General features: G+C 41.4%; 1 protein-coding gene across 4 annotated transcripts in view; it reads right to left on the bottom strand.

The window, feature by feature from the left end:
* Dync2li1 (dynein cytoplasmic 2 light intermediate chain 1) overlaps window positions 1-11,529 on the bottom strand; it is a 32,053-nt gene that overhangs the window by 4,535 nt on the left and 15,989 nt on the right. For 3 of the 4 annotated variants that reach the window (XM_005354683.1, XM_026783050.1, XM_026783051.1), the window contains exons 6-12: window positions 11,109-11,295; window positions 10,047-10,115; window positions 9,423-9,500; window positions 6,057-6,133; window positions 5,669-5,739; window positions 3,248-3,345; window positions 2,767-2,859 (exon numbers count right to left, since the gene is read on the bottom strand). In XM_005354683.1, the coding sequence (XP_005354740.1) occupies window positions 2,767-2,859; window positions 3,248-3,345; window positions 5,669-5,739; window positions 6,057-6,133; window positions 9,423-9,500; window positions 10,047-10,115; window positions 11,109-11,295 (673 nt within the window). The remainder of the gene's footprint in view (window positions 1-2,766; window positions 2,860-3,247; window positions 3,346-5,668; window positions 5,740-6,056; window positions 6,134-9,422; window positions 9,501-10,046; window positions 10,116-11,108; window positions 11,296-11,529) is intronic. The other variant, XM_026783052.1, reaches the window with a different exon arrangement.

Here is an 11,529-nt window from a genome sequence, read left to right as displayed (position 1 = left end):
GTGGTGATGAGGATGTGGTGGTGATGAGGATGTGGTGGTGATGAGGATGTGGTGGTGGGGTACCCATCACTTCACTGGGACTATTTATAAGGGAGGCGATTCCTCAATGGCAGTTGTGTGTTTTTGGTGGACCAGAATGGAAGTCATGAGATGCTGCTCCATCCTAAAAGTGCTCTGCTCCAATTTCACTGTAAATGCTTCAAGGCTCTGAATGCCACTTTCTGCTCCAGACTAATGTAATCTGGGTGCTAACAAAGGGTATTGGGGGTAGAAAAGGAGCCAAGAGAAGATCAAGTCCCATCTCTCGAAGGTGCAGAGATAGCTCTCCACTCAAAGGCAACAGCACTATGACTTAATGATCCAGGATATCACCTGTCTTCCTAGAAGAGCCAGCCTGAGCCAGTGCTGGGTCAGAGGGATGTCAGTCACAATCAGTCCACCCTGCTGTAAGAGCTGCAGGTTGCTTTTAGCGGTGATGTACCCGGATGAAATTGTGGAAAATCCTAAGCGCAGATTTAAGTCAGAAGCAGCCGAGCTCTTCTTTTAAATGAATTCAGTGCCAACTCAGATCTGAGGACTGCAATGGTATTTTCAAGGGAAAGTTGCTACCCAGAAATCAACAATCATTAAAAAATAAAAAAAAATAAAAGACAATATGAAGACAGAAATATTTTTAAATATTTTTAAATTTTTCACCAAAACCTCATACCTTTATATTCTCTATGTCTATCATTTTTCTATCTGTCAATCAGTCTATCTTGTAAGTATGTATCTTTCTCCCTACCTACTTACCCATGGTCTATTTTTATAAAATATGTTATCCTTTTGCAGATACAGCATCCAGAATGAAAAGGCAACCATGGGAAAGTCTCAGGAATGTCCTTGTCAGAATTCAATGACTTCCATTCTATCTATCTATCTATCTATCTATCTATCTATCTATCTATCTATCTATCTATCTATCTAGTCTCACTTCATGGCTCAGGCTGGTCTCAAACTTGCAAGCCTCCCGCTGAGAGTGTGGGATGAACTTTTGTTTTAAGATGTCCCAGTAAATCTGGCAGTGATTATCTTGGCCATTAAAAAAATGCAGGTGTATATGTGAATGTTTAGAGAGTGTTAAGAATCTCCTAAATTAATTTTGAGAGCATTACCACTTTGTATATCAGCACACGGTTGGAAACAACTTAAGCTTCTGAAATTCCTTCATGGAAAACATGAAACAAATATTCAAATTCAATTTTTGTCTGTTTGTTTTGTTTTTGGGACAGGTCTCACACTGTGTAGCTTTGGCTGTCCAGGAATTCACTATGTAGATCAGGCTGGCCTTCAACTCACACAGATCCATGTGCCTCTGCTGCCCAGCTTTAACAGGAGAAAAAATGATCTCAGAATGTCAAACTTTAGAATCAGTGACCAATAATCAAGCATCAAATGGTAATCGTATGGTACCTTTATAACAAAAGCACAAATTAGATGAAGAGTCAACATGTGCAGTCTGAGATTAATGTAGTTTATCTACCAGAACAACACAAATTAAACTGGCTTTTAGGCAAAATGGAGATAATATATTTTTTCTGTCATCAGAGATTCTAGCCATTCCGACGTGCTAACTGAATACAAGAGTGAAGAGAAAGCTCTGCTCAGTGGGCTTTGCTCGTCTTCCACTCACAGTGAACTCAGAAGACACACTCCAAAGTATAAATTCAGCGTTCAGAATATGTCAGCGCATTACTAACGCCTGCGCATGTGACCTTAGCAAAGCAGTCACGATGCAGCAGAAACAGATAATGACAGTTAATAATCAACTCAGACACTAATTAGGAAATGACCTCAAGTAATCTCTCCAGTCAAGGTTCATGTACAATAAGGGTTACACCAGTGCATTTGATTGTCTCGACCTCATGTTTAACACTTTGCTATAGCTATAAAACCATTTAAATATTCATAGCATATTTTCAAGTTGTCTGGAATATGTTTAAATAAAACATTTGCTTACTTAATTTTAGGACCTCTTAGAGTAAAGGGTGAGCGCTAGGAAAAATTCCCTGCTCACCAGTTCCAGTAGGCAGGTATCTCCAAATAACCCTTCCAACAGCAACTGCCCAAGTCACAAAGTTCTGCAAACCCGCCCAGATAGGGTCATGCTTCCAGTATGCAGAGTGTGCTATACAAACGTGTCCTCATCCAGGGACGAATACCATGACACCTCATTCTATCACTGTGAAAGTAGATCTGGCAAAAATCTATGTCCGGTAACTGTGCCATGGTGAATTCACCAATGCTTACATTCTTACTTAACATCTGCATACAGAAATGGGGCTACCCTGGCATGTCCACTTCTAGGCACTTCCTACAGACATCCTAGAGTCTGTCAGGTATGCCCGTGCACCTTGGCCTGAATGGGTAGAGTCCTTAACTGGACAAAGTAATTCTCCCAGGGCAAGGAAAGTAAATTACGTCTGACAACAGAATAGAAAACAAAGACTTGCAAAGACTCACAAATAAGAGTACCATAAGAGCGTCTCTCCAGCAGCAGCATGGGAGCCATACCTATCTTAACATCAAGAAAACTGGGAAATTAGAAAAGGGCTTGTAAGCATTTACATCATCTCTGGGTGCTGGAATGGCAGGTTTCTTTTATGGCATATCAGAGTTTTTCTACAGAGATGTAATACTTAATTCTGAAAGTAAGAAAAAGTTAGGGAAATGTATGAATTTCTCAGTGTACGTCATATTTTGGTGAAATTGAGTTTTGAAAAATACCTGATCCTTCTGAACTCTCATTTCATCAACTTCACTTTCCGCATACTGTGGATCCCGGGCAGGGTCCTGGATTGCCTTCAGTGTGCTGATATTCTGAAATTGGAATTCTGCAAGTCATCTCATGCCCATAACCCGCACTGCAACGACCACCCTCTGTCTCAGGGCCCAAGCTCTGTCAGCCTGGCACTGTGAGCATTTCTGTTTTCTTCAGACTCTTGGAGATCCACCTCGGACATGCGTGTCGTCCCTCCTCCCCTCCGTCAGATGTCTCCCCCCTCTAACAGGCAGAGAGCTTAGTCTGAAGGAGGACAGAGGCTGCGTCTTACTCGGCTTTTAACCTTCATGGTGCTTTGTTTACAACAGTCTCAACAAACATTTCCTTGTTTAGGAACACGAGAAATAGAAACAGCTATCATGGTAGAACCCTGGTGGCACTTCTGTCACAGCTGACTGGAGCTTTCCAGCAAAGGGGAATACACACCTTTGGGGGGAAGAGCTTTTCATACACCTTTTTCCACAGCTCCATTGGTGAGTGGGCCTGAAGCTTTCCAATGTCACTATCGGGAACAGGAGGGGACCCTAAAATTGAAAGTTTTACCCCAAATGACTACAGAGGTTAAATTATTGTAAACTATTAATAAAGCAGATGTTATTTACTAAAGTACAAATCTTAGGTCACTCATTTTCCATCTTCACATTACAGACACCTGATGTAGGATTCCCTTCTGTATGCTGTGAATACCCCTGGTTAATAAATAACTGCTTTGGACCTATAGCAGGGCAGAACTTAGCTAGGCAGGGAAAACTAAACTGAATGCTGAGAGACGGAAGGAGGAGTGAGGGAAAGCCATGGAGCCGCTGCCAGAGACAGATATGCTGAAACCTTGCCGGTAGGCCACGGACCTCGTGATAATGGGTTAATTTTAGACGTAAGAGCTAGCTAGCAATGTGTTTAAGTAACTGGCCAAGCAGTGATTTAATTAGTACAGTTTCTGTGTGGTTATTTCGGGAGTCTGGGTGGCCAATAAATAAACAAGCAGAGGGCAGCCAGGAACACACTAGCAGCCTCTTACTACAGACATCATTAAAATTATGCCTGCCTAGGCTCTTGTGCTGGCAGAGGCAGTAGGAGGTAACGGGTGAGCTCTAGCTCTCATTTTCCATGCCCTGCACCGGTTAGTCCTGGATCTTGATGTTTACACTGAAACATGCATGTACTTGTGTTGCAGCAGTACCAATTGCTTTATGTAAAGCTGATCACAGCACAGAGGTTCATTACTAGTTGATAGTGAACTGCCATTAAAGCACAGCTATATTTTATAACCTTAGGAAACAGTATCAACTAGAACTGTGGGCAGCAGATACACTAAAAACCCACTAAAGTACGTGGAATTCAAGGTAATACAGACTGACAGACTCTTCTACATGTGTGTAAATGCAGAGTGCTGGAAAGATGTGAGATAAACTTCCTATACACACTTACAGAAGATGCAGCTTCTTCTAGTACTGGAATTGTACCAAGGACCCTATCCATTTTAGGTGCTCCATCACTGAGTGCTAAAATGGTGCTAGCCCTACCATTTTAGTGAGGAAATATATTTATATCTTGAATATTTAAATTACTTTAAAAAATTAAAAAAAATTCAGTCACTTTCTGGCAATTTTAAATCTATAACCAGAGACTTTCTTTCTAACATCTTTATTGTCCCCCAAATGTTCAACTATTGATCTTCAAGGGCTTCCCGACCATCTTCGTGATAGGATGATGACATTGATACTAGGAACTTTGGAAGAGTGGCAAGTAGTCTTAATTGCTAAGCCATATCTCAGCCCCAGATCTGTGATTTTTAAATTCAATAGTTAGCAAGGCTTTTCTGACAAGCTAGTCTTACAAACAGAAGAATTCCTTCAGCATTATCTATCAGTCCATATTTCTCACAGACAGAAGAATTCCATCAACATTATCAGTATACTAGTCTCACAAATGGGAAAATTTCATCAGCATTCTCTATCAGTACACCATTCTCACAGACGGAATTCTGTCAGCACACAGATTCTCAGTGCTCCTGAAATGAAGCAGGCACCACTAAAAAAGGTGCCAATCTGCCTCCACGGCCGTCCATTCAGCAACACCACCCCATTCTTTGCTAAGGTCCCTACATCTGAAGCCACGTCACCTTAGCTCCTAGGTGTAATAGAGGGCAACACCAGCCTGATGTCATATGAAGAATCAAACCACACCCAAGGGTCTAAAGGGTCTAGGCCCCAAGAGTTTCACAAAGAAAACAGCTTTCTTGGTCAGATAAGGGGCTTGATAGCTAGACTATGGAATCAGTGAGAAAATACACCTCAACAGCAAGGCAAACTGCTTGCTCTTGTCCTTCCTTTAAATTTTAAAAGAGCGTCTTGCTATACAGTCCAATCTGAATGGCCTTGAGTTTAAAGCAATCCCCCTGCCTCAGTCTCCAGAGTGCTAGGATTATAGGTGGGATATACCACCACACTCAACTGGAAAACTGTCTTATAATGAAAAATTAAGGCATAGCCAATGGTTCTCAGTTTATCCTACCGCTTCAACCCCACAGAGTTGGTCATTACTGGCAGCGTGCTCTGGAGTCCCCTGACTACCCTGTACTCCTTATTTCTTCTAAACCTTGGCACCAGAACTTAAAAGTGCATTTTTAGAGTAGAAGAGAGATCAGAAATCTGTCTCCCATGGAGTGCCACTCTCTCTGTCACAAATATGTCAATGTGTGCAAGCTACATCAATTCTGGGTATACAAATAAATATATATGAAATAACTGCCAGAAAATGAAGCCAGTCGCTGGATACCAAGAAAACAGGAAGACAAAATCAATAAGTAATTTAAAAAGAATAAGCAATATTAATAAGTTCACCAACCTATTTGACATAAAGAGTCCAATCCTGCTGTGATAAACAGTGGTTTATTCTGATCCACACATATTGATTTGCTGTATGGCAAAGAAAAAGATTCTAATTTAGTTCACCAATCGAATATGCTGCTACACTCTGCTGTAAACACAGGGCCAAGTCTTATATAAGTCACTGATGAGAGTATTGACCCAAGTGGACCAGGGAACACTGACTGACAGACTCACACTGCTGTTCTAACCAAGGGAAAGAGCAAGGCAAAAAACACAGATGCTAAACTTCCAACTCCACTGAAAGTTAACAGAAGAAAATAATAACAAAAGGAAAGCCAAAGAGATGGGAGGGAAGATGTAAAGAAATCAGAGAATGAGAATAATTGGGAAATATCTAATGGTACCTCTTATCAACACCAAATGCCAGCTGGTTGATAACGCCACGCATTTTCAGTAACAGAGCTTCTGATTTGCTGGTGAACTGCACAACAAACAGGAGACCCAGTTATACTGTGTTCTGTGATCTCTGGAACAGGTAAAAATTGGTTCTGAACAAGCATGAATACTGAGAGAACTACAATTTCTTTGCCTCAAAACACATTTGGGAAGACAAAACAGGAAGTGAATAAAAATCTTGACAAACCTGCCCCATTAGCCAGAGCTCCTGAGTGCACAAGGTGAAAAGGACTCCTGTGAGCACACTAGTCATTTCATCTGCTCCAGTGGTCACATTTGCACATTTGTATTTGCCTGAAATGTGTGTGCGGTGTGACACCAACACTCCTGGTTAGACAGCATCAAAAGCAACTGTGCAGCTGCAGGTGACTGCCACCACCAAGGCAGTCACGCGGCAGCTGCAGGCGGGACAGTCACCCTGAGCTCCCTGAAGTGACTGTTCAGCTTCTCTTTTGAATTGCCTGCAGAGCCTGAGAGAAGAATTACTGAATACTGTCATGGGTGAACTCTAAGAGGATCAAACCAGAGCCTCTCGGGAGAGCACAGGGATGTGGCTTCTGTTGATAACTAGGTTCTGACACTGTATGGAACCAGGAGGCATGGCTACTCTAACAGTTAAGTCAGGGATGGCCTTCTAAAGACCATGCCATTCAGAGGCAAAGGGAACAGCTGAGATGTACAAAGTGACAGGGGTGGGGACCTTAAACTAGAATGAAATATATTGACAGAGCAAAGATATAAACTTTGGTTCCCATGACAGATCCACAAGATCATGTTAATTCTGGCACAAGAAAAGGCTCACAGGGAAAGTAGTCAAGAGGGGCACTGGGGTACAAAGATCAGATACAGTCATTTAAATCAAGGGATTAGAGCAACGATAATGTTTATTATATGATATTTAAAAATAGGAAAATTTTAATAAAATATGATTGTTTTGCTTAATTTTACTATATAATTATATACTTATAATATATTAATATATTGTTATTGATTTAGACTGTGTAATTTTGTAATATTTTATTCGTATGTGAATATAACCACAAATATGTTTCACAGGATGTAGGGGTGGGAGAACATTAGGAACTTTCTCACCAACCCCTCCAATGCTACCTCTCACCCCCCCCCCCATGGCTGTGGACCTCCTCTCTAATCTGCTCAGTACTGGGGACGACCTCACCCTCACGCAGAGCAACTCATCCCATCTTCAGATAATGATCACGTAAGAACGTTCCTTTCTATTGATTAGTACTAAGGTATTAGTATTAGAACATTCCTTTCTATTGATTAGTACTAAGGCATTAGTGTTAGAACGATCCTCTCTATTGATTATTTTAAAAACTGTAAAAACATTTTCCAAATCATCGTGTCAACTGACATACAGGCAGACAGAGCTCAGGCTAAAAAGGTAGCGAGAACACATAATGAAATGTATTTGGAAAGCTCTAAATGCATATAAATTGAAAATATAGAGAAAACGTTTTCAGCCATGAAAACGAAGGGCTCGGCCATGCTGCCTCTACATTTCTCTGAGTGCTTTAATCCAGAGGAAGGGAGACCATTAAATATTTATTCAAATACTAAGGTAGCTTCATTTTTGTTGTTTGAAACAAAGTCTCATTATATAGGCCTGCAAAAGGTAGTATTATTTAAAATCCTAAAATTAATCATTTCCTTCCTTCCTTTCTTTCTTCCTTCTTCCCCTTCTTTCTTTCTTTCTTCCTTTCTTTCTCTCTCTCTCTCTCTCTCTCTCTCTCTTTCTTTCTTTCTTTCTTTTGTTTCATTTTTTCTGATACAGGATTTCTTTGTGTAACCCTGCCTGTCCTGGAACTCACTCTGTAGAACAGGCTCGCCTCAAACTCACAGAGATCTGCCTGCCTCTGACTAAGTATCACCACCTGACCATTTTTTTAAAAAAATAATTTGTTTATATTTAGTGCATAGGTGTTTTGCCTGCATGTATATCTGTATAAGCGTGTCAGATCCCCTAGAATTGGAGCTATAGACAGTTGTGAGCTGCCATGTAGGTACTGAGAACTGAACTTACGTACTTTGGAAGAGGAGCCAGTGCTCTTAACTACTGAGCTATCTCTCCAACCCTACCTTTCAATTGTACATTTTAAGTTTACCTAGCAAAAGTAGTTCGGAAATTAAGGTAGTATTTTTTTAGCAAAACGATTTTATATTTTATCTTTTATATAAATGATAACTAGCAAAATCTAGCCCTACTAGAGAAAGAAGATAATTATAACTCTCAACTTTCAATTTGGTTTGTCTTACTATGTAGCTCAGGCTGGCTTGCACTTGGGTGCCTCCTAACTCAACCTCCTGAGTGTGTCCAGCTGTCACAACCATTTGCTAACTAGCTCCATGTTTCAGGCCATATACTGAGCCCTCCACACATCCCTTCTGCTGCTCCTCATAAGAACCTTATGAAGGGGTTGGAGAGATGGCTCAGAGGTTAAGAGCACTGGCTGCTCTTCCAAAGGTCCTAAATTCAAACTCACAGCAACCATATAGTGGCTCACAACCATCTGTAATGAGATCTGGTGCCCTCTTCTGGCCTGCAGGCATACATGCAGGCAGAACACTGTATACATAATAAATAAATCTTTAAAAAAAAGAACCTTATGAAGAAGGCACCATTTCCATCCCCTTTCACCTGAGAGGACGGGGAAGCTTAAGTGACCTGCTGGAATCACGTGGCTAATAAGTGGTCACACTGACATGGAGTTGAGGCAGCATGGCTTCAAAATTCATGATTTTGGTTTGGTTTTCTTGTGTTTCTTTGTCTTTTCTTCTTTTTAAATATATTTTTTCTTTTCTTTTCTTTTTTTTTTTTGAGACAGGATTTCTCTGTAGCATTCTGGATGTCCTGGAACTCACTCTATAGACCAGGTTGACCTCGAACTCACAGAGATCCACCTGCCTCTGCCTCCCAAGTACTGGGATTAAAGGCATATCTTTCCACCACCTGGCCCAAAATTCATGATTTTAACCTCCACAACATCATTTCTTTTATATAAAAACAACATCTTATTAAAGTTTTTCCATTTCCTTTTGAGGGAATATAGATTCTAATTTTTAAGAGGAAAAAATGAAAATGAGCGAAAACAGCTCTGTAAGCTTGCCTAGCCTTATAGATAGATACAAGCGACGTGGGGAGGAGAAGCCACAAGCAGAGTGTGCTCTGTGGACACCCTGCCTAACGGTCTGCAGGACCAGGGCTTTGGCAATGGGAAAGGAAAGAGGACAAAGGTGCATCTGTTATCACGTCTGTGAGCCTAGCTCCTCCTCTGCACAGGGGAAGGACTGACCATCAGCGAGGCTCCGTAATAATGCGCAACAAACCGGAGTGTCTTGCATATCACCTTTCTCTTCTCAGGATCAAAATCCTGTAGGAAAAAAATGATTAAAAGGGAAAATAAGCCGAGAGATCTCCACAGCTCACTCGGGGAGAAACACATTATCATCTTTAAGCCCCTACCCTGAGGAGTTGGGCTAGGTCACCTCCGCGTCCATGTCTACAGAGACTGAACAAGGCTGAAGCCTCCTACTGCCACAGCTATCAGATCTGTTTAAATGCTTGGCTTAAGAGAATCCAGATATAAGCCCGCATTTTATCCTGTGGAATACCCAAAGGATTCTCTGACAAGCCAAGATAAGAAGAAACTAATTTCCTACTTTCTTCAATTTAAAGTTGGGAAGTAAATCTTATCCCTCAGCGGTTAAAGATTTGTTTTCCAAGTCTTCAGCCTCGTCCCTGTTCTAACCATTGTACTTACTTCTTTGGCTTACTGGACCTTATTTTCTAAAATCCTTAAGACAGGTGTCTCTGAGCTTGTCCCTTCCAGTTATTGTTCTTATTCATCATTTTGATTTCTTCCCCACAAAGCATAGCCATTCATGCCCAACGAACAGCTAGAAATGGGAGTACTTACCTGAAAAATATCATATTTACTTCCAATTATGACCAGGGGTATTGGAAATGGGTCAATTAATTCACGATCCTGTTAATAAATATACTTTGTTGATTATAGCTGTTTATTGCTATGCCCTCAGGATTTTATATTTACTTAAAAACCCACCAGTTTTGGTCTCTTCATGGACCGTATTTGCTGTCCTAGAGTCTGACACTTCACCTCATGCTGCATTTTAAGTGTAAGCTAGAGACCGCAGTTCCCTAGACACCGTGGTACTCATTCGTTTCCTTGTGCTGCTGGTCTAGCATTTCTCTGTATAACCTTGGCTGTCCTGGAGCTCGCTCTGTAGACCAGGCTGACCTGGAACTCACGGAGATCCACCTACTTCTGCCTCCCCAGCGCTGGGATTAAGGGCGTGCACCACCACCTCCCGGCTACTGCTCTGTCTCCTCTCACTGTAAACCGTCTATATGGAGTTTCTCGCTTATGTTCATTGTTTGCCGTTTGGCTTGTTTTGATCTGATTCTACGTCAGACGCATGCACACAATGGACACTAGGAAATGCTTCTCTTAGTTTTCTAAATGATGACATTGCAGACTGTATTAAATAGCTTTGCTGCATCACAGCAACTTTATAATTAAATAGTTTTAGATGGTGAGAGGAGCATCATGACATGTGACCGACACTGAGTGTCTGTAAAACACACGCTGCTGGGGAAGGGAGTGGGAACTCTGCTCCCGCTTCAACTGCAGCTTCAGCCAGTCTTTGCCAGCTCAATCTGCAGTCTCATCTTTATTTTACAGAGATTATAAAATCAATATAAAAATTCTATTCTAAAACTCCATTTCTTTTGAGGGGTATGGTATACCACAATAATCCCAGTGATATCTAACAGAAGACATAGCCATCTTTTCTTTGTTTTGCTCTTACTGAGGTTTGATGAAATTGCTATAATTTTCCAGTGAACAGGTTTGTCTACATCAAACAAATTTTAAGTCGTGCAGAAAACTACAGAAGCTGCGCTGTGATGCTGCCTCTGCTCCGTGGGCAGATACCAGAGGGAACCAACAGCAACTCACCGGATGGTCCTTCTGCATGCCGCTCCACATCTTCTGCCTCACCTCAGAGGCTGCCTTGGAATTCATCTTCCCCAGCTTCAGTATCACTCTGTCTACATGACTTTTGGTGGCTTGCAACAGGTTTTCCATGGTGGACCAAAGGTCATTAGGTTTAGAGAGATCCAAAACAAGAACAATAGAAAATGTCCTAAAAAGACAACAACAGCTTGAAAGAGCAGATTCCTGATCCTGGCTGTTGTGAGAAGGGGATATACTGAAATTTATGTGAGGTTGTGTAAGAAGGGCCCAAAGCCAGACAATGCGCACAGAGTGAGAGACCTTGGAACACTCAGCCCTAACTGGGTTCTTTCCACCAACTCCATATCCTCAAGGCTCAGGGAACTTTGGAGAAGAGGAGGCAGAAAGAATGTAAGAAGGGAAG

This window comes from Microtus ochrogaster, chromosome 16 (assembly GCF_000317375.1).
Source record: "Microtus ochrogaster isolate Prairie Vole_2 chromosome 16, MicOch1.0, whole genome shotgun sequence".
NCBI classification, from domain to species: domain Eukaryota; kingdom Metazoa; phylum Chordata; class Mammalia; order Rodentia; family Cricetidae; genus Microtus; species Microtus ochrogaster.
This window is presented reverse-complemented; position numbering and strand designations above follow the sequence as displayed.